The sequence below is a fragment of the Rhineura floridana genome, chromosome 8, assembly GCF_030035675.1.
Source record: "Rhineura floridana isolate rRhiFlo1 chromosome 8, rRhiFlo1.hap2, whole genome shotgun sequence".
Classification (NCBI taxonomy): Eukaryota; Metazoa; Chordata; class Lepidosauria; order Squamata; family Rhineuridae; genus Rhineura; species Rhineura floridana.
In genome coordinates this window covers 54735649-54761087 of record NC_084487.1, presented here as the reverse complement: position 1 = coordinate 54761087, position 25439 = coordinate 54735649, and the positions used below count along the sequence as shown (strand labels likewise).

Below are 25439 nucleotides of genomic sequence, written 5' to 3'. Positions count from 1 at the left end.
AGTAGAGCCTTTCTGACTAACTTATTTCTGTTTCAGTCTAGTGTTAAGACGCCCTCAAACAAGCAGCCTTGCAAAAGTTCTGATATCAAAACAACAAGCAACTCTGGAGGAATTCAGAATACTGGCATGATAAAAAATGTTACTCCTAACATACCTGCTTTGTACCTGCCCCCATCCTTGCCAACAGCTGAAATTAAAGGAGCTGATGCTATTCAAGGTAGATCAGGTAAAAAGATGCCAGGACTTGTGAGAACCACAAAGGAGGGAAATGTGAAAACACAGAAAGTTGTAATGTTAAAAGTTGCTTAATTGGTCCTTTTATTGTATTTGTTCACTTACAGCATTTTGTACTGTTCAATTAAAAAGTTTCATGGGTGGTGTACACTTGTTTTTTTTAAAAAAAACCTTAAAAGTATAAAAATGCAATGAGAGTGGCTGTATACTATAGTCAGCATGGATTTTTCATGTTCTGCAATGTTAAATTGAAAATACTCCCATGCCATTCTGCTGCTTCCCATAACCTCATTTCAAAACAAATTCTTACAAAAGTTATAGTCTTGAATTCAGAAATGGTTGTTTAACAACCCTTTAAATTGTTGTGGCGATACACAAAGCAGTCAGAGAGAATCAAGAGTTCAAAATGTAAAAAGAGACGGGGGAAAACCAGACCCCTGTTGGACTTTTTTCTGTCAGTGGTCTCATAATATATTGAAATTAATTAAAAATTACCCATGTTCACAGAGTACCTGCAATCCTATTACTGACCTTGCCCCATACTCTGACCTTCATCTTCTGCAGTTTAAAAGTTAAAATAAATGCCTGGGTGATTTTTAGTTAATTTAAGAAATTTAGCCCTGAACTCAATGATAAGGCTGGGCACGCTCAGTGTTCTAAAAGCCAGACTCCTACCTGCTTGGCTTGCCTAATCGGGGCCACACCAGACCTTTATTTCACTTTAGACAGTCATGACTTCCCCCAAAGAATACTGGGAAGTGTAGTTTGTGAAGGGTACTGAGAGGAGACTCCTATTCCCCTGACAGAGCTCCAGTGGCCAGAGTGGTTTAACAGTCAGCCACTCTGACTGAAGCTCTGTGAGGGGAACAGGGCATCTCCTAGCATCTCTCAGCACAACTCTTCACTAACTACACTTCCCAGGATTCTTGGAAGAATTTGGTAACACATGCCTCTGAGCATATAGCGAGTATCGGCAACACCTGCAATCAGTCCAAATAACAGAAGCAAGACATGTGCTATGCTGATCTTGTTTAGCAGGGTGGAAGCAACAATATTAAAACAGTTGATATAGTTCAGATTGTCAGTTTAAATCTGCTGGATTTACCTTGCAATTTTAGTGAAGTTTCCTATAGTAAATCATTCTCTTTTGCTTCTTTTTATGTGAATATGCGAAGTACAGCAACACTTTGCAACACCAAAAAAAAAAGCTCCAAAAACTATTGTGGAATAATGGTAGTGACTGTTCCGCAGAATAGTTTCCAATGGACACGAGGAATGTCTCAGTCTGCACAAGATAAAACAGCGGGAGGTGAAATATATTCTAGCAAAATTCTAGGTGTGCTCTATGTTTTTAATTGATCAAGCCCACCTTTCCTTAAGTGGAGTATTTTAAGCATAGCAGACTGAAAACGTGCATCTTGGGCAGGCCAAGTTTGTTTTTTTCCAACAGCTAGAGTCATTGCTTAAGTAGCAACATATTGTAATCAGTCTGATTTTATATCAAATTTCAGTTTCATATTAAACTGTTAATGTGCCCAAATTAGAGCATAATCTGTAGTTTGAAACAAAAGGCTGTCTTCACCTTCATGACATTGACCAATAGAAAGGCCTTGAAATTAATAAAAAATAAGTTTGACACAGATTTCTAGGATGATTAATGAGAGAAATATAATTTTCTAGATTAGATTCTCTGTAGATACAGAAGTAACACAGAAGAAGCAAAGTAAGAAGAACACCAACAAACATGCAAAAATGTAATTCTCCATCTTTGGAGATGGCAGGTGTTGCCACCACTCACCATATGCTCAGGGACACATGTTACCAATTCTTCCAAGCTACACAGGAAGTGGATTGGACTGAAAGAGCAATCCAAATTGTGTTCGCATTTTTACAGATTTGTAGGGCAGTCCAATATCTCAGAGATGAGGTCAGGTCTCCTGCTCCCCTGGTGCATTCACTATAGCTACCAATTTTCCTACTTTTTAAAGTTTGATGGAAATATCTGTTGGCTATAGTTATGTTCTTCAACCGCAAAGTTGTTTCCCTATTAGTGAATAAAATCAAAAGTAAGTTAGTGTTTTATTATTGTTTGTTTGCTCTAATTTTATTATCTACACTTTACACTGAGATTCCAGAGTGGATTACAACAATTTAAAAAAGAACCTTAAACAATTTAAAACAATTTAGAATCACAAAAATAGGGTGGGTTCACTTGAAAAGTTCAGCTGGTCTTTGCTGAGAAGATGCAAAAGTGGTGGGAAAGAACTCTCTTTGCCATCATCACCACCACAAAATAGGCTCGATAGAACAAATAACCAAGGCCTAAGGCTCCATTGGCTGAAATGGTATTCTGCTCCAGGCAAGCAGAGTAGTAACTAGCTTTCCTGTTTAACTCTAAGCCACCCTAAAATCTGCTTCATACAACTTTCTATAACAAAAAGGGGCAGTGGCATCTCGGGGGTAGAGTTGCTGTGCCAGCACTTGATGCTGCTGACAATCCCCATCTCCCTTTCCAACTTCTTTCCATGATCAACAAGTCTCTTGTGAAGCTATTGTGTGCCTGAGAGGATCTGGTAGCTGTGGCTACTGTGGTACAGTACAGGTGACCCCCCCTTGTCTCTCGTTTATCCCCTTCCACTAGTACTGGCAGCCTATAGCTGTGCTGCAGATGTTATCGTTGTCTTGGAATACAGGGTTGGAAAGCTCAAACCATGTGATCATTTATCATGGCTAGTGGTAGACTTAAAAATTTTCAGTTCACCCCATAAGTGACAGAAATAAAGATGAAAAACATGATGCTGTATCTTAACTAACTTTTCTAACATTTTAAAAATATTTGTATGTCATGATCCTTTTAGTACATAACAAAGTTCAAATAAGTGTGATGCTTTCTGACTCAATTCAAGTAGACACCCTAATCTACCTTGATGAATGGAGCACATACCTGTTCACCTCCTTGTGGAAGTGTGTGTGTGAGGTGTCTGTCAAACACTTCAGGTGTCAAACTGAAGTAAAGCTACCTTTATTGCTAGTTAATGCTAACATTAAGTTTAAGGGGCAATCATCTTATAGCAGTTTTGGGGAATAGGGTGCTAGTCAGTAATTCTCATTGTCCGTGCAACATGATAAAAGAACAGATTTTGTTGTACAGAAGCGTTTTTGCAATCCTAAGCATCTTTCATCGCTTCTGAGGTAGCCTCATTGGTTCCTGTGGGACATGCTTCCGATTTATTTGCAGCCTTCTGCCTTTAAAAAGGTTATCTTAAGTACATAGATACCCTAGCTGAACTATGTGGAACTTGTCTTCAACGTACAAACATTTATGAAATAGAATGTGCTGGTGTCTAATAGATGATTTTGTGAAGAAAGCTTAATTTATCATTTAAAATTACTGTTTTATTCAATAAAATGGATGTTCCTCTTCTAGGATTCCCACGCAGCTGCAGTCTGGATGTAATTCCTTCCAAAGAAATTGATCATGGGAATACTTCTACTTTAAATGATGATTTGGGGAGAAGTAGTTTAGGTGACTTGTTCTCTCCACTTCGAGATGGTAAGCTGATACTGAAAACAGACTGTACAGGTACATTTTCCATAGGAGGAATGCCATCAAGCGGGTAACATAGCTCCACCTATCGTCCGAAGGCAAGAATGTTTTTGAAGTCAAGACAAGGGCGTCAGGCCCCTCCCACTCCCCAGTTCATTCTTGCCTTCGTACCAAACAAGATTGATATTATAGCGTAGCTTCTAGCTAAGTTTTTTGTGTTTCTTGTGTGTTTGTCTGACAGGGTGGGAGGTATAGTTGTTTGTGTGTATCCCAAGTGCTTCCCTCTGTCTTGTATTTAACACTTTTTGTTTTGTAATTCCTGGGGAATTCCCTTGGGGGGGCTCTCCCTTGCCCGGGCGGTTCTTTTCCCCAGTTTTAGTCTGACGGCTCTTCGAGAGACCGCGGCTGTGGTTCTCTCTATTATCAGCCGGGAGCTTGCGGCTGCAGCTCCCTGCTTTACCCCGCCGCTTGTTTCCTGCCTTCACGATCCACGCCTCCCCCAGGAGCCTCCTCTGGTGGATCTTTTTGTCTCGGTCCCTGGCCATTTGGGTTGCTGCCTTCCCGGGCTCTGCCGCGGCTTTTTTCCTCGCAGCGGTACCTTTAAAAACCCCTCTCCAGGAGCCTGCGGCTGCGGCTCTCCTGCTTTCCTCTTACCGGCTTTTTATCCGTTGGGCAGCTCCTACCCTGACCCGTTCCGCAGCTTTAAATATCTCACCGCGACGGTCTCTGCACTCACCGGCTGCGGCTGCTTCCCTACTGCTGCCTTAGCTACTGCGGCATTTTTCTGTCTGTCCTCTTTCCCTGACAGAGCTTTCCCTGCTTGGTCTTTTAGAGCCGCGATAACGTTTATCAGCCCCGCGGCTGTAGCACGCTTTTGAGACTGTGCTCGGCAGCCCCCTTTCAGCTTGCTGGTACACCTCAGTGTCCGCCATTGCTCCTTCTTCACACTCCGCCATTTTTGATTGAATTTTCCCCGCTCTTTTTACGGGCGCCATTTTATTTGTCCCTTTTCTCCCGCCTTTTCTGTTTAGCCTCTCCAGTACCAAACAAAGGGGGGTCTAGCTTCCAAGGGCTCCTTGTATGTGTGTTGCAGATAGGATCCTATAGCTCTACAAGGGTTCCTCTACCACACGGCTACTGCTGCTGCTTATTGCAACTATTTGATCACTGCAACTACTTGAACCTGTACTTTTCTGACTGTCTCATCAAGGCTGTGGCTGTGCACCAGGCTGTTTGAACTATACATTCTGCCCCATTCGTGGCCGTGTACTGAGGCAGCTGATACTGTGAAAAGCTATTTGAACTGTACATTCTGCCCCATTCGTGGCCGTGTACTAAGGCTGTTGATATTGTGAAAAGCTGTTTGAACTGTACATTGTGCCCCATCCGTGGCCGTGTACCAAGGCTGTTGATACCATATACTCTACCCAGACCGTGCAACAATGTTGTTAACATTGTACATTCTGCCCCATCCGTGGCCGTGTACTTAGCCATCTGCACTGAGCCGGTTCGGGTCTGTACATTCTGCCCCATCCATGGCCGCGTACTGAAACCCATAGAAAATATAAGATGGCAGAACAGCCAACAACGACTCAGACAGCCAAGTCGAAACTATCTAAGGCGACCAAGCATAAGCACGCCAAAGTGGTTGCCAAAACTAAACATCTTTCCAGCCACAGCAAAACCAAGCGCCCACGCTATGTCGCTGCTGCGGTCCCAGATGGAGCGGCCCAGGAACAGTTAACGAATCTATTTCACTCTCCCACTGCTTCCTCCTCCGAGGAGGACTTTGCTGGGTTTCCTGACCAACCAACTGCCACCCAGCCTCCTCCCATATTACCGCCTAGGGCTTACCCACTGTCACAGCCTGCAGGGCCGCCTCTACAAGCGCAACAATCTACTTCACCGGGACTGCAGCTGTCTCATGAGTTCCTATCGCAACTACAAGGCATGCTGTCATTTTTCACTCAAACACAGCCACCACCACAAGTCCTCGCCATACCTCAACATGGTATGGACCACTATGTATGCAATGAGGCCAATCCGTCATGCTCCCCAAATCCTTTTGACATTGCCAGAGGCAGATTCATTGATGAGGTTTCTGGTGGGGAGGAGTCATTTTTTGCCGTGCAAGCCGAAGGAGACGAATGGAGTGATCATTCGGAACATGAGGCGGATACATCTTATCGCCTGTTTGATGCTTCAGATTACCAGCCCCTCGCTCGCAGAGTACTGCACACCCTCGGTCTCCAGGCTACACAACCGGCAGCTACCGCTCCTGCTATTAAAGGGGCCAGGGTCTTGAAATCCCCTGCACCAGCAGAGCACTACCTTCCTGTGCCAGATCCAATTGCTAAACTGGCCAAGGACGAATGGTTCATCCATTACAGACTCGCCGCTTTAACACCCTTGTGGACAGACTCTACTCTCTGGCTCTGGACTTTACCAGCAAACTGGCCGTTCCTGGCATAGACGAGCCAATTTCCAGTCTCGTCTCTAGATCCCTTTTGCCGAGGGAAGGAGATTCCCATCTAAAGGACGCCACTGAGCGGAGACTGGACTTTGCCTTACACAAGACTCATGAGGCCACTGCCTTCTCCATGCGAGCCTCTACATCAGCTTCCATCTTTTCCAGGGCAGCGATGATGTGGTTGGATGACCTCTTAGATGACCCAAGTCCCGATCCGGTCTCTCTGAAGAGGTCACTGGTGAAATTACGCAAGATGGCGGCATTTGTGGCTGATGCCACCCTAGACCCCAATCAGTTGAGAGCAAGAGCTATGGCAGCCCAGGTAGTTGCTCGGAGGACCCTCTGGCTTCGTCACTGGCAAGCGGACTCTACAGCCAGGGTCAACTTGTCAAGGGCACCTTATTCCAGCTCGTTGCTGTTCGGTGAGGAAGTCCTAAAGGCTGTGCTCGTTGACCCTAAGGACGCTCGAAAGCCTGTCTTGGCCACTGTTAGGAACGTCGATCGCAGGCCGTTCCGACGTTTCACCTCATACCGCATGACCCAGCCCTTTCGAGGAATGCGGCCCGGAGGACAAGGCCACGAATTCCGAAATTATGATTTCTGTCCCTTCAGGGGAGCCTGGAACAGGCGTTTCCCGGGCAGAGGTCAGTACCAAGGGCGTAGAGGTACCTCTACGTCCTCATATAGGGGAGGGTCTCGCCAGCAGAAACAGTACTGATGCGATACCGGTTGGAGGTAGACTCCTTCTGTTTGGAGACCATTGGCTGCGTCTGACTCAGGTCGCCTGGATCAGAGAGCTTTTTTGTTATGGCTATGCAATAGAGTTTTGGGCAACACCTCCAGACAAGTTTCATCCCTCCCCTTGTCCCCGGGCACCAACCAGGCACTACATCATGCAGACAGCCATACATCACCTCTTGGACACAGCGGCGATAGAGCCAGTTCCTACAACAGAGAGGTCGGAATGGGTGTACTCCCTCCTATTTGCTGTGCCCAAACGAAATCTGTCATGGAGGGCGGTATTGGACCTTAAGTTCATTAACCGTTTCGTAAAGTATCGCAGGTTCAAAATGGAATCCCTCCACTCCATTACAGACAGCCTTCATGAAGGAGACTTCCTGGCGTCTATTGACCTACAGGAAGCGTATCTCCATGTGCCCATTTGCCTGGCCCACAGGAAATTCCTTTGGTTTGCCTTTGGCCCCCAGCATTTTCAATATCGAGCGATGCCGTTCGGCCTCTCATCTGCCCCGAGAGTATTTACCAAGGTGCTACTCATACTAGTGGCTTACCTCCAGCTCCAAGGGGTGCACATCTACCCCTACTTGGACGATCTTTTAATGCAGGCAGGTTCCAAGGAGCTGACTAATCAACATCTAAAGCTCACGCTCCATGTCTTGCAGACTTACGGCTGGTTAGTCAATTTCGAAAAAAGCCATCTACAACCAGCCCAACGACTACAACATCTAGGTGCGATGTTAGACACACGGCAGGCGATGGTTTTCCTGTCTCCAGAACGCATAACTGCTATCACAGACATCGCAAGATCTCTGATGCGCCACGCAACCGCAGATGTCATGCTCCTAGCCAGGGCTCTAGGAATGTTGGTATCCACAATCCATATTGTCCCATGGGCCCGAGCTCATACTCGTCACCTTCAGTGGGCTTTGTTACCGTTTCAGCAGGACATTGCCAGCTCAAATCATCGCACAATTCCTGTGAGCCCCGCACTGTGCCTTTCATTTCAATGGTGGATGAGAGTACAACATCTCACCCAGAGCGCTCCCTTCAGAGAACCCAGCAGGACTGTTATCACCACAGATGCCAGTCTCCTTGGCTGGGGAGCCCACTGCAACTCCCAGTTCGTTCAAGGGGTTTGGACCGCAGAAGAGCAGACTCAGAGCATCAGTTGGCTGGAGCTAAAAGCTGTCCACTTAGCTCTGCTCCATTTTCAGTCTCTGTTCCCATTGGACCATGTTCTCATTCGAACGGACAACACATGTATGAAATCACATTTAAACAGACAGAGGGGAACCAGGTCCCGTTCTTTGCAGAACCTAGCTTATCTCATCTTCGACTGGGCAGAACAACATCTACAATTCTTGAAAGCAGAACATCTCAGAGGAATTTGGAATGTGACAGCAGACTGGCTCAGCAGACAACAAGTCTTTCCGGGAGAATGGAAACTTCATCCGACCGTGTTCCATCTCCAGAGTCGGTTCGGCGTCTTCTCAGTTGACCTGTTTGCCTCCAGTCGCAATTGCCAGCTACCCAGGTACTTCGCACGATACCTGGACACAGCAGCGGAAGCGGTGGATGCTCCGTCACTACCATGGCCGGAGGGCCTACTGTATGCCTTTCCTCCAATACCACTGTTGGCCAGAACCTTGAGGAAGGCGCGGCGCGAGAGGGCACAGCTGGTCCTGATAGCACCATATTGGCCCCGTCGACCGTGGTTCTCGGATCTCCTTGCAATGTCAGTGACAGATCCTTGGATACTCCCAGTCAGGCCAGATCTCCTATCCCAGGGCCCAATATGGCATCAGGACCCCAATTGGCTCAAGCTAACAGCGTGGCTTTTGAATGGGGACATTTAAGGGCTGCTGGCCTCTCTGATGCTGTTATTGATATTATCTTGGCCTCGAGATGACCATCCACTACTCGTATCTATCAACATACTTGGGTGGCATTTTCCAGGTGGTGTCAGTCCCAACACCTTGATCCTTCCCAGGCTACAATACAACAGATACTACAATTCCTTCACAGGGGCCTCCTGATGGGACTAAGACCCAACACCTTACGTCGACATGCGTCCACTCTGTCGTCCATTCTTTCAGTATCCTCCTCTGGTGCTCCTATTGCCTCGCACCCGTTTATCAAACGCTTTCTGAGGGGAACCGAGTTACGCTCACCGGCAGTAGTACACCGTTTTCCCTCATGGAGTCTGTCGAAGGTCCTACAGGCGTTACAATGCCCTCCGTTCGAACTCCTTAAGACTGTGCCTTTACGTCTGTTGTCATTCAAGGTCCTGTTCCAGATCGCGATCACCTCTGCAAGACGAGTTTCGGAACTTGGCGCATTGTCTTCTGCCTGCCATCTCTGCGTCTTTCACAAGGACTCTGTGGTGCTGAAAACTGATCCTTCCTTCCGCCCCAAGGTCAGTTCAGTTTTCCATTGCAACCAGGACATTGTGCTTCCTTCCTTTTGTCCGAATCCTACCCATCCTCTAGAGAAGGCTTGGCATTTGTTGGATGTTCGGAGGTCTCTCAAGACCTACCTGTCTAGGACCCAGGAGATACGTCGAACCGAGTCCTTATTTGTATCCTTTCATCCACGTTCTATGGGGCATAAAGTAGTTAATTCCACCTTATCCCGCTGGTTGAGGGCATGTATTACTTTAGCATATGAGTCCCTTAAGCTGCCAGTTCCAGCTAGTATAACAGCTCATTCTACTAGGTCAGCGGACGTATACGGCTGCTTTTGCTACCAATGCTCCTGTTGCCGAGATTTGCAGAGCCGCTGTTTGGTCTACCCCACACTCGTTTATAAGGCATTACAAAATAGACCGTTATGCCTCTGCCAATGCCTCTTTTGGCAGACGAGTGTTGCAACAGGTGCTTAATGATGATTAGGATGTGGGTGGTCCCTCCCTGTTATGGGCTGCTTTGGTACATCCCGCTTGATGGCATTCCTCCTATGGAAAATGGACCATTGGTCTCACCTGAAGGGTGATTTTCATAGGAGGAATGCCATCACGACCCTCCCAGTTGGAGGATACCTATATAATTTCTGGGATTTTTATATATTCATGTTACGCTATTATATTTTGATTTACTAGTGAAGTCAAGACTGCTATTACTGTTATCTCGCTCTGTAGAGTCATATTATTATGAATGTTGCTATTATGTCATGTTCTTGCTGGTAGGCCCGTTGGCCTTTTCTCCTGCATCTTTAGATATTTCTTTGGACTCGCTGCGAATGAACTGGAGAGTGGGAGGGGCCTGTTGCCCCTAGTCTTGACTTCAAAAACATTCTTGCCTTCGGATGATAGGTGGAGCTATGTTACCCGCTTGATGGCATTCCTCCTATGAAAATCACCCTTCAGGTGAGACCAATGGTCCATTTACTGCTAAGGACCCATCTATAGTTCTAACCTATCTCTTATTAAATCCTGCAGTTAAGGCACTTAATACTTGTAGTCATGCCCACCCTGTGGAGCATATGACTAAACCTGTTCTTCAGAATTATTATAAAAAAATTAGTAAGATTTCTCTTAAAACAGAGTCTAGTAGCCTTTGAGGTGTAATCCTTTGCCTTTTGTAGTAAAGGTTGAATAATCATTGTTTAGTGTTTGAACAAAAGATTAGGTAGTGCTGTTACTGAGGTTCTGCCTAGATATGTTTTTTCTTTTTACAGTCAGTATTTATTGGTTTGTCTTGTAGATGTTGCACCTTGTAAAACAAGTGAAGATGTTCCAGGAAAGGGCGATGGTAAGCACTTACTGTAATACATTTTTAGTACCTCAGTGGACCCAATCTGGTACTAAACTAATATATTGCTCTGAGAAATAAAACCTGTAAGTAGCAGTAAACAAAACTAGGTTAAAAAAAACCCTTGGATGTATGTGTAATTTTTGGTACATTGTGCATGCTAAATCTGTTTTTAGGGAACCTTTTTTATTTAAAGAATATAAATATGCAAGTGTGTGACTTTGCTTTGTATTCTAGGTTTGGATTTTCAGCCATATCTTTCAAGTATGGATTTTCTCTCCCAGTTCAGCACAGTGTTGCCTGTAAGAAAAAATCCAGCAGGATCTGGCTCGCAAGCAGTGCATTCTAGTCCACTTAATATATTTGTTGGCTCTCCTATTAAAGAGGACAATGAGAATCCAGATACTGATGCTAAGAAAACAAATAATGGAAGACAAGAGTCAAGAGAACATTACAAACAAGTAATACTGTGATCCTAGTTGCCTGTGACTTAAGCTTGTTTGCCTTGACTTTTTGTTTTGCTTTCTCTTCATAGAAACTTATAAATGTTGGATAGGAGTGCCTTCTAGGCGTCGACTCTTTTATCTTTATCAATCTCCTAACCATGGTCATAAGATTAGCAGTACCCTAATGCATGCAAATGTCCCTCCTCCTTATCATTTTTAGAGCTAAATTACACTCTTATGGTTTCACTAACCAGGTTATCTCAAAACCACTGTTTGCAACTATAGTTAGAAGGCATGCAGATTGGTTCTGGAGCTAACCAATTAGTGAAAATCCTGGTGTAGGCATAATGGCTGGGATCCAGACTGTTAGTTGCATTTGGGCCCCATTTGAAATCAATAAACTTGAGACCTTGAAATGCATCTTTATTGCTCAGAGCCATAGGCTACCACAATTAAACACATGTAAAAGGAAAATACATATTAAAATACAAGTCATATTTCAACAGAAAACAGTTCAACAACATACAGTAAAAGAACAATACATTTCAAATAAAATTTCCTCTCCTGAGCAAAAGATATCCTGACCTACCCCATGTCTTAGTATATAAATACTACAGTCATAATAGCGCTGGAGCACATACCTCTCACCCCACAAGGTGTTTTTGGTATCTAACTCTTACTTTTCCCGCAGCTAGAGCAAATTTTGCCACCTGAGTAGTTATAAATATATCATTGCCTGCTAGCAGAACACACATCTGCTCCAGGGGAGGTCTATTTGACAAGAAGCGAAGGATGTAGGAAAGAAATTTTAACCTTGAGGACTTACATAGGGGGCAGCTTAGTAAATAATGTTTAATGTCCTCAACTTCACCAGATTGACAGATACAAACTCTTTGTTGGGTTGGAATGTTAGAAAACCTCCCATCCAGAAAAGCAGAGGGCATAGTCTGAAGTCGTAAAGCTGTGAATGATTTTCTCAGGGGCGCGACTGTTATAAATGTGAAGTATTGCTCCATGCCAAATGTTGTTTTATATAGTGGGTACCAAATATTATATGACATTTGGGTAACTGAATAAGGTCCCACTGTTTAGAATAAAGATGGAGTCTTTCTTTGAACAGCTGTTTAACTCTAACAGAAGAGCAGGAAGGTAACACTTCCGTGTTGATCCCATAAGCAGACAGAGTAGATTTAACAGAATTTACCCAGCAGCTTTGGGTTGGAGTTTGCAGTTGTTCTAGAAAGCATTTATTTGGCAGGCGCAAATCATTCATTCAAGCCAACTTCAGCCAATACAAGGCAAGTGAAGCATGAGCACAGGATTCTGTAGAATATAGCCCTGTTTCTGCCCTCAAAAGAAATGCGGGTGTACTTTGAGGGATGGCTAACAGGGATCTCATGAAGGAATTTTGCACTACCTCAAGAGTAGAGACATTTGTATACCCCCAAAGCTCTTTACCATACAGCAGTTGTGGGACTATCTCCTTCCAAAGCACCTCAACTGCAGGTGCAACCAAGCTCCCCCCTTGGAACTTAGAGAAACGCATCAAAGATTGTATAGAATGGGAGGATTTCAACTTAACTGTATCCAGATGTGACTTCCATGAAAGTTGGGCATTAAACCCAAGTTCCAAATATCTGAAATTACGTTCAATGGGTTTATCATCCAATTTCCAAACATGGGTTTTTTCTTCCTTCCAAAACCCACCACTTTTGTTTTGGCATGATTGATAAATAGATGCTCCTTTGAACAAAACGTAGTCAGACTTCTTAATAACCTTCGCATCCCAATTAATGTAGTGGAAATCATAGCTATGTCATTGGCATACAAGAGGACAGACAGCTTGGTATCTAAAACTGAAACTGGAAAATATTCTGAACCACTCAAATAACGAACAATGCCATTGATATAAAAAGGAAGGGAGCCAAGAGGCATCCCTGGCGTACTCCTCTGCTGGTTGGTATATTTTCTGATAGTAATCTATTTGCCCCGAGTTTTACCCTAAGAGAAGTATTAGAGTGCAACATTTGTGTTGAATACAATAACCTGCTGTCAGTATTGGTGGCAGGTAACTTTTGCCACAACCAGCCTCTATCAATGAGATCAAAGGCAGAAGTAAAATCCACAAAGGCAACAAAAAGCACTTTTCTGCCATTTTGGGAGTATTTCTGAATCAGGGGAGAATAAAGCACTGATCTATTGTGGACTTTCCCTTTATAAACCCTGCCTGCTCTTCAGCAATGACTGAGTTCTTAGTAGCCCAAGATTCCAGTTTGCATAGCAAGCATTTAGAATACAATTTGACATCAATAAAAAGTTAAATTCCATTGCCTTCAATGGCAAGGTGCAACCAACTTCATCTGGAACCAACCCATAGTTACTATGATTAACTCAAAAAATGAAAGGGAATTTGCATAGGTAAGGAGGAAGTAGAAGGAGCAGCATCTGTACTGGGCCTTGAAAAGATCAAAGAGGGGCCAGCAAAAATAATGCAGGTTTTAGAGCTGTGCTGTTGTAACAAGGGCCTTATGGAATGTATTCCCTGGTGAAGGACATCTGTCTGCCTCATTAATATTTCGGAAGAATTTTAAAACATTCCTGTTCCCCCAGGCATTTGGTGGTTAAAAAACATGGTTTCTGGCAACTTTTATATTATTAGCTGTGAGCAGCCTTTGTTTGTTCTTACATGTCTTTTAAAAATTGTATTTTTATAGTATTGTTTCCCCCTTTTGGGAGGAAGGACAGGATAAAAATCTAAAAATTGGGGACTTTATGTCCACATCCCTTGCTTTGTTTTAATGATTCTACAGTAATGTCGGATTTTTGGTTCTTGGTCTTTAGTCAATCTAGAATGTCTGGGAGTTTGTCCCAGTATATAACTAACAAAGCTGATGATGTTCTCGTTTACTTCTAAAGTAACTTTATTTATTTATTATTTGATTTATATCCCACCTTTCTCCCAGCAGCCCAGGGCGGCACTTTGTTGCTTTTTACCATTTTATGTGGTCAACTAAGATCAGATTTGGGCACTTACAAAAAGATTTCATATATACTGAACATATATAAATGGATTCAAAACCAAGTTTTGGATTAATATGCTGCTGTCTGAGGCACCAAAACTCGCCTAAGCTCTGATATATGGAAACTAGCATTTAACAGAAGAGCAAAGTGGCAAGGAATTTGGGGTTTATAGGTTTGTCCTTACTAGTATCTGTTTTTCAAAACATCTCACTATTAGAACTAAGCCAAAACAGTATTTTTAACTTCATTTTAGCTTTCATTACTCTCAAAGCATCTGATTTTGGTATGCTTTTGGCTATTCTTTGAAATTTCGTTTGTTGATTTTACATCCAAGTTGTGGACGCCAGAGGAGGTGTGCCCTCAAAAGGCTGTGTTGGTTTTTAAAGCTCCAGAAAGATGTGTATTCCTGTGCCTCAGGGGCTGAGGAACCCCAGAACTTGGGGAAGTTCCCTGACATCAATGAGCTAAAGCTTAGGTAAAGTCCCTTTTGAAATGCTCTATAATCTCTTCACTCATGAGACTGGTAATTGCACCCTAGGCCTGCCTGCAGTCGTATGGCCTGCATGGAGGGCTTATAGAAGCCTCTGCCTAAGCTTTTGTTCAGTCAGTAGAGCTTGGTCAGACAAACTTAGTGATCTCTCGACTCCTTTGCTGTTAAGACCTAGGAGCTTCCCTGAGCAGTTCCCCTGCAGAGTTTTCTGCAGCCTTAAAAGTATCCATTAGGGGTCTTTTGCACAAGTCTGTACGAGCCATGATTATTGTCCATAACCTGGCCCAAAAGCACAAAACCACGTTGGATTATTTTTGTGGGGGCAGTTTGCTTAGCTGTTTGATGAAAGGTTTCACATATCAATCATGTATTTTGACAGTAGACTTTCAGAAACATATGGATCAACTTCAGACAGACACTAGCTTTATCTACCTCATAGTATTTGTGAGAAGTTATAATTTATGGTTAAAATTCAGCTTGTTGAATCATATTTACACATAGTGGCACAATAAATATTTGAATAACAGGGTTTAATAAACGTATTGAGAAGTGGCAATTTCAATTTGGAGTGGATTGAGATAAGAAGTTTTCTCCCATTGCCAAATAGCTTTTGTTGTTGCTAGAAGGGGCAGGTTTTGATTGTCCCAAAGAGTCCAGTACATAATGGGCTAACCTTCTGTCAGGCAAGATATTTTTATGTCAGTGGGGCCGTGTCAGCTTTAATAATTCTTTTTTTCCCTCTTTGTACAAAGTTGAGCTCCTTGAGCTCTGAGTCTGCAAATCTGAATAACCCACCACTGGCCATCACAGTCAGGAGTCCTGATCCCCGTGAGAGGCTTATTAAGAACATTCAGGCACAGCTGACATATGAATCACCAGAGAATGGTACTACCTCAGCAAGTAAGTGTAAATTACACTTTCTCTTGTGGAACATAGTACATTGGCTGGTGACTTGGCATCTAAATTGAATTGAAAAGGAGTGTAATAGTCTCTAAAGTTTTTTTCAGTATAAGAACTGATGTACTTCTGAATAGAAATGTGACACAAGCTAAAGTTTCTACCTCTGTGTGCATGGTGTACCATGGCAATTAGTTTGTAATTGTCCAGAATGGTTGTCAGTCAATCCTGCTCCAGTGTTTAATCCAGTCTCTGAGTAAATTCTTAAATCCCAACACTTAAGAGCTCTTAGTAACAGTCCAAGAACTTTTTTCATTTTGTTATATAGGTGGTAAGTAGACATAATGTGACTTGTGTGCTGTGATGTGCCCATATCGCCTGTTTATGTGCCAGTATCTTCTTGGCTCCCCTTTCCTTGCCCTAGTTAAAATGAAATTCTCATGCTTAATTTTGCATAGCTTCAAAGATAACTTCTTCTATTACTGCTGGAGTTGCCAGTTCACTGTCTGAAAAAATAGTAGACACTATTGGAAGTAGCAGATTGAATGCGCCTTTATCATCGGTTCAAATTCATTTCATTCAGAATATGATACAAGAAACTCTGGATGATTTCAGGTAAGTTGAGTTTACCAGGGCCTTTTCGGTGGCTGCCCCTAGGTTCTGGAACTCCCTCCCTAGGGAGGCAAGAATGGCCTCTTCTGGGCAGTCCTTCTGCCGACAGCTAAATACTTTTTTCTTCCGGCAGGCCTTTGGAACTGAAGGCTTTAAGGGTAGTGATTGAAGAGGGTGCTGTATGTTATTGTTTTACTTGTATTCTCTTAAACTGGGTTGCAGTATTTTAAGTGTATGGCTAATTGGTTTTAGCATCTTAATAGTTTAATTCTGTTTTAATGGAGATTTTTATATGTTTATATGTTCTTAATGATATGTACTTATTTTTATCTGGAAGCCGCCTTGAGTTCCAGTTTGGAAAAAGGGCGGGGTATAAATAATGATGATGATGATGATGATGATGATGATGATGATGATGATGATGATGATGATGATGATGATGATGATGATAATAGAGTTGTATAGAAACTTTGACACTAGTTTTATCAACTTGTAAAATTTGTGCAAAATAATAACTTAAGTGGAGCCTCCAACAAAATGTTGCAGTGTATCTCTCTTGTTTGTGTGTGTGTGTGTGTGTGTGTGTGTGTGAGAGAGAGAGAGAGAGAGAGAAAGAGAGAGAGAGAGAGATCCCCCTCACCTCTGACCTGCAGTATTAACAGTGGACTGCATTGCAGGATTGCTATCAGCTGGTACACTCATTGTACTGTCCTGCTAGTTGTGACTGAGTTGCACCTACAGGGCTTTGTATACTACACTTTCAGTTCAACCTGCAATGGGAGAATAAAAACAGTGGATAATGCAGGGTGGTTCTTTGCTGTCAGCTTCAGCTGGATCCCTAATCTGCAGTAAAGGTCTAATGCATATGTGGATAACACTGCAGGGTTATGTCAAGCCACTCGGAGCCTGAGTTACAGTATTCAGTATGAACTATATAGCAGGGCTGTCATAAGCCATTCCCTCCCAGCCACAGCCCCTTCCAACCTGTAATATTGACAATGAACTGCTTTTGTTCTGGCATTTGCAGAACTGTTATTAAAAAAAAAGTTTCATGCTAAAATAAAACCCTAGTTAGAAAGAGCAGGAACTGTGTGTGTGTGTGTGTATGTTAAAGGAAATATGTTAAGGCCTGTGCTCCAAGCATTCTACATATATGATCTGATATCTACAAAAATCCCTTAAAACCTGTTGCCTTCTCCACCTGCACCTTTTCCCTCCCAGACATAATCGCAGTTTTATTTATTTTTCTCCCCAAGAATCATGCAGCTGATCCCATGCATATTTACTCAGAAGTAAGCCCCAAGATCAAGGGTAGATATACATTAGACTGCAGCCTTAAGGCTGTGTTCATATGGCACTTACTTGCAAGTAAGGATCATGGTTTATTTATTTATTTATTAGATTTATAAACCGCACTTCCTTCCAGTAGAAGCCCAGGGCAGAGCCCAGGTTGCAGATTTGCAACCTGGAAACCTTTACTGGTTTACTTCTCCTTGCCTGGTGTCTCTCAGTGATATCACTCATATGTCCAGGCTGTTGAGGAGGAATGGAGATATGCTCCAAAGGGGGGGCATTAAAGGAGGCCACAAAAAAGGGGGGAGCATGGATAGTGTAGGAGGAGAAGGACAGTAGTTGCAATAAGAAACTGAGAGAGCACGGTTTATCAAGCTCTCATTTCTCTGACTATTCCCGGACTGACAGTTGCATGCACATACAAACTGCAAAAGAGAAAAGGCGTGGGAACAACCACCGGAGCTGATGTCAGTCTTGATAAGTGCTACTACTACAGAAAGTGGCGAGGGGGCGTGATCCTGTGGAGTGCCGCTTTTCAAGAGCCTTCCCTTTGGGGATGGCTCTTGACAAGCAGCATTCACAGGATAGAAGCCAGCACCCTGGGGCTTCTCTCCCCATGATTGCTTATGATTGTTTAAAACCCAGATTAAACATGCATTCAGAATGGGTGTGGAAGGAGAGGCTGTCATTCCTCTCCCACCACCACCACCTTGCAACCCCTTGTTAAACATGCTTTGGGAAGGGGTGGGAAAAAGAATGGTTTCCATTCGACTCTTTCCCCCACCTCGCACAATCTCTTGTTTAATCAGGGCTTAAATCCCTGATTAAACACACAATCAGGAGGGGGGGGGAGAGGCTGTGTAGAAGGAACTTGCAGGAGCATCAGCCTTCCTGCTCAGTCCCCGTGCCCTGATAGTCCCAGATCATAGCTGTAGAATCAACAGGCTGAGATAATGAAGAGCAACTCCTGCTGCTCTTCAAAGACACGCCATGGACCACTAGCTTGAAGGCCATGGACCACTGTTTGTCCATGCATCACAGTTTGGGAACCTCTGACTTAAGAGCAAGCCTTATTACTGCATCTTGCAGGCTGCAGTCCACAGAGCTAACTCTCTAATAACTTTGTATTTGCAAGAGCTGATTAGCTGAAAGCCCTCAGACGAGACATCTTGAGGAAGCATACAATGCAAGGGCTCCTGTGTCCATGATAGCTGCAGCAGTTGAAGCAATGATGTGCCACAGCGTAGTGTCTCTTGCAAGGGGAGCATGTGGCCATCTCTTTGTACCATGTTTGGGGCTCTCAACTCTTAGAATTCAGCCCTGTTTGCTGGAGGGGATAGGGTTGCTCGCATCCGGAGTATTGCATTTTAAGGTCAGAGCTGCTAAATGTTACCAATGGCAGAAGGGAAATGAGAGAGTGCAAACCTTGAATATACTATTTTGGTAACATTCCTGTGGTGAATATGCATGCTCCAGATTACTGGCTTCATTCCATGATAAAAAAATATGTCCCAAGCTTGAGGCCAGGGCTGGGTTGCATGGGCCTCTGCAGCTGTGATGGACCTAAAAAAATGTCCAGAGCATGCTATAAAATTGGTTGGTATTGGCACTCCTAGCAATGCAGCATCACATCAGAAATAGATTTCAAATTAACATATCTACCAATTACACACTTTAGTATTTTTTCTTCCCCAAGAAAGCTAACTAGATTTTGAATGGTTTTAAGAGAGCAGTGGAATAAGGCTTGGATTTGTGTCTTAAGTGCTTTTCTTTTCATTGTGACATTCTGTATCTTTGCTTAGCCTTTCTTGTGAGCAAAAACATTGGAATGCGTTAGCATAGTTCAGTTCAACCAGGACATAATCAATTAGAATTAAGGAGTATTAATTCAATAAGTTGGTTAGTTAATTCACAAAACCACTGGAATATGCTCTTGAATCTTCTTTCACATTTCAAAATGCGGTTAACAGCCCATCAATTATTTAGATTTTATTCAAATCTAGTAAATACAATTTGTCCAGGGTAAAAAATTGCAGGTGCATCTGTAGGCACATAACATGAAACTTTTCTTGTAAATGAAGAATGTCGGCTAGAATCTGGAGCAATTAAATTTTCTCAATTCATCACAATAAAAATTTCCTCTGCTGGGGACAGATTAGCGAGTTTATAGCAAAAACTATTGGTATGCTTAATTTCTTGGAATCTGAAATACTGTAGGGTTTTTAGTATTGGCTGTCTCATACTACTTTGATTTTCATTGGATGTCCCCTTGATTTCTCCCTTTAGATTCCTATTACTAGCCTTGTTTAGCTTCTACTCATGGCAGAGCATTCTGCCTCCATCTGGTGTCATGAAACTGTGGCCATTACCTCTTCATGGCAAAATGGCACTGGGACTAGAAAGGGTGATTTGCAAGGGGAAGTAGAGGGAGGAGGTGTGTTAGCTCATTGTCCTTCACTTCCAATGTTTGTCTACATTCCATTTACCAGAGTCTATGGCAAACAATGTATTACAGAGCAATCTGCAACCCCAAGCTGCTGTGCTGGTAGGGGTTTGGATAAGGTGGTGGCATCCCTCAGCACAGCTATAAAACATATGCTTGTACCCACCTAAACTGCAGTTGGGTGGAAGCTAATACAGGCAGCATCCCTGCCAGCAGTAGCTGGTGTATATCTCTGAAATGGGATGTTTCAGGAGCAGGGAGAGGGTAGAGCTGGGTTGCCCAAGAATCCACTGGATCCTAAGTCAGTCCAGCTTTTTCCAAACTCTGGCAATGAGCCCAATCTGGGCATCCCTGTTAACACCAGTACAGAACTTCCTGTCTTCTGCCCTGGCTAGTTGCCTGTCAAAGGGTTGGATTATGCCCTTAGATGACTCATATAGGAACCCAATACTGGAAATGGATTGATGAGGGTGCTTTTCCTGAATTGCTTTTAGTTCTACTGGGCTCCAACAAAGAGATGCATTGTCACTGAACGGAGAGGAGGGTAGGATGAGAAGTATAGTCTGTCCTGAAGAGAACTAGAGAGAAATGGCTTAACTTGTGGACAGGAATTGAAGATGCATGATTTTTTGTTCCCTTAGGGAAGCCTGTCATCGTGACATTGTGAATTTGCAAGTGGAGATGATCAGACAGTTTCATGTGCAGCTGGTATGTATAAAAATATAAAAGAGGTGTGCATATGTATTAAAATCATTTCAAGTAAAAACCCTATACATACCCTGCATTGCTTTGTCATCTTGAGATCTAGAAAGAACAATGAGTTGGAGAGCTTCAGTTTGCTAGATTTGAAATGGCATAACTCTCAGCCTGGTGTGTTAAAAAGTTAGGCACAGAATTGTATGGTTTCAGATGAGAGTAATACAGTATACTTGGGGTAGAAGGGGGAACTAGATTGCTGTATTGAGAACGTAGTGCTTCAGACAGCATTACTCTATTCTTGGTGTCTGGATTTTAATTTTCAAAGGCTGTGTGTTTAGGTATCTTTCAATAGAAAAAAAAATACTGTGACCCAGTTCACACATTATAATAAGCCATAGTTTGAAAAACTATGGTTTTGCAGTAGGCACTGGAAACTATAGGACAAAATCAAGTGGGTTGTTCACCAATTGCTTGAAGAGACAGAAAAACACAAGACCTCCAGGTTGCTTCTAGGTATCCCCTCTCCTAGAGTTTGTTTTTCTGCCTTGCTTGCTTTCGCTGCTGCTGTTCTGGCCTTGAATGTATTTAACCAGTGGGGAATGCATGACTGTCTGTCTGTATGTTTGTCTGTGTTGTTGTTATGTGCTTTCAAGTCGATTACGATTTATGGCGACTTTATGAATTGGTGAACACCAAGAGCATCTGTCATGAACCACCCTGTTCAGATCTTGTAAGTTCAGGTCTGTGGCTTCCTTTATGGAATCAATCCATCTCTTGTTTGGCCTTCCTCTTTTTCTACTCCCTTCTGTTTTTCCCAGCATTATGGTCTTTTCTAGTGAATCATATCTTCTCATGATGTGTCCAAAGTATGATAACCTCAGTTTCATCATTTTGGCTTCTAGTTATAGTTCTGGTTTAATTTATTCTAACACCCAATTATTTGTCTTTTTTGCAGTCCATGGTATGCGCAAAGCTCTCCTCCAGCACCACATTTCAAATGAGTTTATTTTTCTCTTATCCGCCTTTTTCACTGTCCAACTTTCACATCCATACAAAGAGATTGGGAATACCATGGTCTGAATGATCCTGACTTTAGTGTTCAGTGATACATCTTTGTATTTGAGGACCTTTTCTAGTTCTCTCCCCAGTCCTAGCCTTCTTCTGATTTCTTGACTATTGTGTCCATTTTGGTTAATGACTGTGCCAAGGTATTGATAATCCTTGACAAGATCAATGTCCTCATTGTCAACTGTAAAGTTACATAAATCTTCTGTTGTCATTAGTCTTTTTGACGTTCAGCTGTAGTCCTGCTTTTGTGCTTTCATCAGCATTCGTTTCAAATTATTACTGGTTTCTGCTAATAGTATGATATCGTCTGCATATCTTAAATTACTGATATTTCTCCCTCCAATTTTCACACCTCCTTCATCTTGGTCCAATCCTGCTTTCCGTAGATATGTTCTGCATATAGATTAAACAAATAGGGTGATAAAATACACCCCTTCTCACACCATTTCCGATTGGGAACCAATCAGTTTCTCCATATTCTGTCCTTACAGTAGCCTCTTGTCCAGAGTATAGGGTGCGCAACAGGACAATCAGATGCTGTGGCACCCCCATTTTTTTTAAAGCATTCCATAGTTTTTCATGATCTACACAGTCAAAGGCTTTGCTGTAATCTATAAAGCACAGGGTGATTTTCTTCTGAAATTCCTTGCTCCGTTCCATTATCCAACGTATATTTGCAATATGATCTCTTGTACCTCTTCCCTTTCTAAATCCAGTTTGGACGTCTGGCATTTCTCACTCCATCTATGGTAAGAGCCTTTGTTGTAGAATCTTGAGTATTACTTTACTTAATGGGATATTAAGGCAATAGTTCTATAATTACTGCATTCCCTGGGATCCCCTTTCGTTGGAATTGGGATAAATACTGAACGCTTCCAGTCTGTGGGCCACTGTTTAGTTTTCCATATTTCTTGACAAATTTTTGTCAAAATTTGGACAAATTCAGTCTCAGTAGCTTGTAGCAACTCTATTGGTATGCCATCTGTTCCTGGTGATTTGTTTCTTCCAAGTATTTTAAGAGCAGCTTTTACCTCACATTCTAAAATTTCTGGTTCTTCATCATATGGTTCCTTTGTGAATGAATCTGTTATCCTGTCATCTCTTTTATAGAGTTCTTCAGTGTATTGCTTCCATCTTCCTTTTATTTCATCTTGGTCAGTCAGTGTGTTCCCCTGTTGATTATTCAACATCCCTCCTGGTTTAAATTTCCCTGTCTAAATTTAATTGGTTTTAATTTAAATTAATTTAATTTAAATTTAATTTAATGGTTTAAATTAAATGGTTCAAATTTAAATGGTTTAAATTTCTGTCTGTAGCTGCCTTAATTCTCTTGAGTTTTTATTGTTAATTGTGCAACGTGCTGGAAGTTTGAAGTGCTGAAACTGGGTTTAGAATTAATTCTCATTTAACTTGCTTTTAGCTAATAATTAAATTTCATTCTGATTGTCATCCCCTAATTAATTCTTCCCAAACAATTAATTGCAATTTGATCATTACCCTAATCAATGAATCTTCTTCCACACATGCTGTTTGCTTGTGTGACCCTTTACCTTGTTAACACATTCATTAATAGGAAGCTGTTTTAACTCAAGTAACTATGACCAAGATTGTTTGAACCAGATGAGGAGACTAATTGGCTCAGAATTGGCAGGTCAATTCAAATTTTTATGCCATTGGGGGCTATGATTCTGGCTCCCTTTAATAATACAAATGAAGCAACATTGAGTCTGCTGCCCTCCCAGGTCAAAGTCTGCAAAGACAATTTGCCAATAATGGCTTAACAGGACAGACAAATCATGTGACACCTAGTGGTCAACCAGCAATACTACAACAAAATCATTTATAAATACAATGCAGCATGGTCCATGGTTCTGGGGCTGGTCTTTCTGCTGCCGCCTCTGTTCATAATACAGTATAGCAGCAAGAAAATGTTACATTTAACCCACTGCTGATCAGACAACTAAAAAGTCTTAATGGCTGAAACATCAGCAGATCTATTATTAAACAATATGCCAATGACTAATCTTTCGGTTGACTAGCACAGTGCATCCAGTAATATGCAATCATTTTCACTGCCAACAAATATAATGACTCAACAACAATCATCATGTTTCATTCATAATATCCTTAACGATCAGGGAAGAACAAGTCTGCTAGCCCCTAGATCAATGTACCCACTGCTGGAGGACAGATCGGCAGAGGACAAGCTCCATAGTAATGTTCAAAAAACAGATGAGGTGGAATGGAATAAGGATTCTGACATGGAGGAGCAAGTGTCAATGCCCTTATTTCTACACTTCCATTTCAAACTATTGCTGACAAAGGGCATGGTATATTAGAATTAAAAGGACCTGCTCCAGAGCCTCCACCTACCACTTCTTCAGTGGTGGCAACAGTGTTGCCAGATCCCAAACCAACAGAGAAAGTAGTATAAGTAATAAAGAAATTAAAGCAGAATGGCAGGGTCCCCTACAATAAAAAAAGTCGCTCTCATATGCCATCAGGTATTCCACCTTAGACACAGAAATGATTGTCGTGTCCGGGACTGGACTCAGAAACCAGACCAGGTGGTGAAAGCAGTTCAGTCTTTATTAGCGTAATATCCAAACAGAGGCTGCGCCTTCTCATGAAGGAACACAATAACACGTGTCCAGCGACATGCAAGAGAGTTGACAGAACAAGGAATCCCTGCCCCCCCTTAACCTTATAAAGGGGGCTTTCTGGCGCGAATTCTCTCACTCCGCCTTAGGACGCACTCTTCCCCGCCCCTCCTTTCTCTCTCCTTTGCTCGTTTTTGTTTTCTCCGGGTTCATGGTGATGGGGGAAGCAAATAGGAAACCCAGTCATTCTGTTGATAAGAAACATAACAACGTAAATACCTCTCTAACACGGCGTTCAGTCTCTCCGTCTGCCCGTCCATCTGGGGATGATGAGCAGAAGAAAGTTTTAGCTCCATCTGTAACTGCTTCCAAACTGCTCTCCAAAACTTAGCTGTGAACTGGTTTCCTCGATCTGAGACTAAGCTGTTTGGCAACCCATGTAACCGGTAAATTTCCTTTATGAACAGCTTGGCTGTTTCTTTAGCCTCTAAGGCTCCTGGGCAAGGGAGGAAATGTGCCATCTTTGTAAGGGAATCCACAATGACAATTATGGCCGTCATTCCTTGGGACTTCGGCAAATCAGTTATAAAATCCATGGATAGATCCTTCCAGGGTTCATTCGGAGTAGGGAGGGGCTCCAACAGTCCTTGAGGTCTTCCCGTCTCTGTTTTCGCCCGCATACAGACAGCACAGGATTTTACATAGTTCTCAATGTCTCTGCGCATTTGAGGCCACCAAAAGTCCTTGGCTACATTCTGTATGGTCTTAAAGATGCCAAAGTGCCCAGCTGTGAGTCATGACATTGATGCAGGATCCTGAGCCTTAGATCCCCCTTCGGCACATATCTGGCAGCTTTAAACCACAACAGCCCCTCTTTCCAAGTTTACTTCTGGGCCCTGGCTCTGTTCCATCTCCTGGATATACTGTTGCATGCATGGGTCCTCCTTTTGTGCCTTTCTGAGCTCCTCTTCCCAAGAAGGTTGACATGATCCCAACACCAGCTTCTCTGGCGGAACTACGTACTGGGGTTGGCTGTCAATCTCACCTCCTTTGTATTGTGGCTGCCTGGACAGGGCATCTGCTCTCTGGTTTTTTGCATGGGCATGGTAAGTAATCTTGAAGTTAAACC

General features: G+C 42.8%; 1 protein-coding gene across 4 annotated transcripts in view; it reads left to right on the top strand.

The window, feature by feature from the left end:
• NEDD1 (NEDD1 gamma-tubulin ring complex targeting factor) overlaps window positions 1-25439 on the top strand; it is a 65312-nt gene that overhangs the window by 25874 nt on the left and 13999 nt on the right. For 3 of the 4 annotated variants that reach the window (XR_009764434.1, XM_061639518.1, XM_061639519.1), the window contains exons 8-14: window positions 37-226; window positions 3662-3787; window positions 10694-10741; window positions 10979-11202; window positions 15451-15598; window positions 16054-16210; window positions 20585-20651. Coding sequence is in view for 3 of the 4 variants with exons in the window: in XM_061639518.1 (XP_061495502.1) it covers window positions 37-226; window positions 3662-3787; window positions 10694-10741; window positions 10979-11202; window positions 15451-15598; window positions 16054-16210; window positions 20585-20651 (960 nt within the window). In the remaining variant the exon portion in view is untranslated. The remainder of the gene's footprint in view (window positions 1-36; window positions 227-3661; window positions 3788-10693; window positions 10742-10978; window positions 11203-15450; window positions 15599-16053; window positions 16211-20584; window positions 20652-25439) is intronic. The other variant, XM_061639521.1, reaches the window with a different exon arrangement.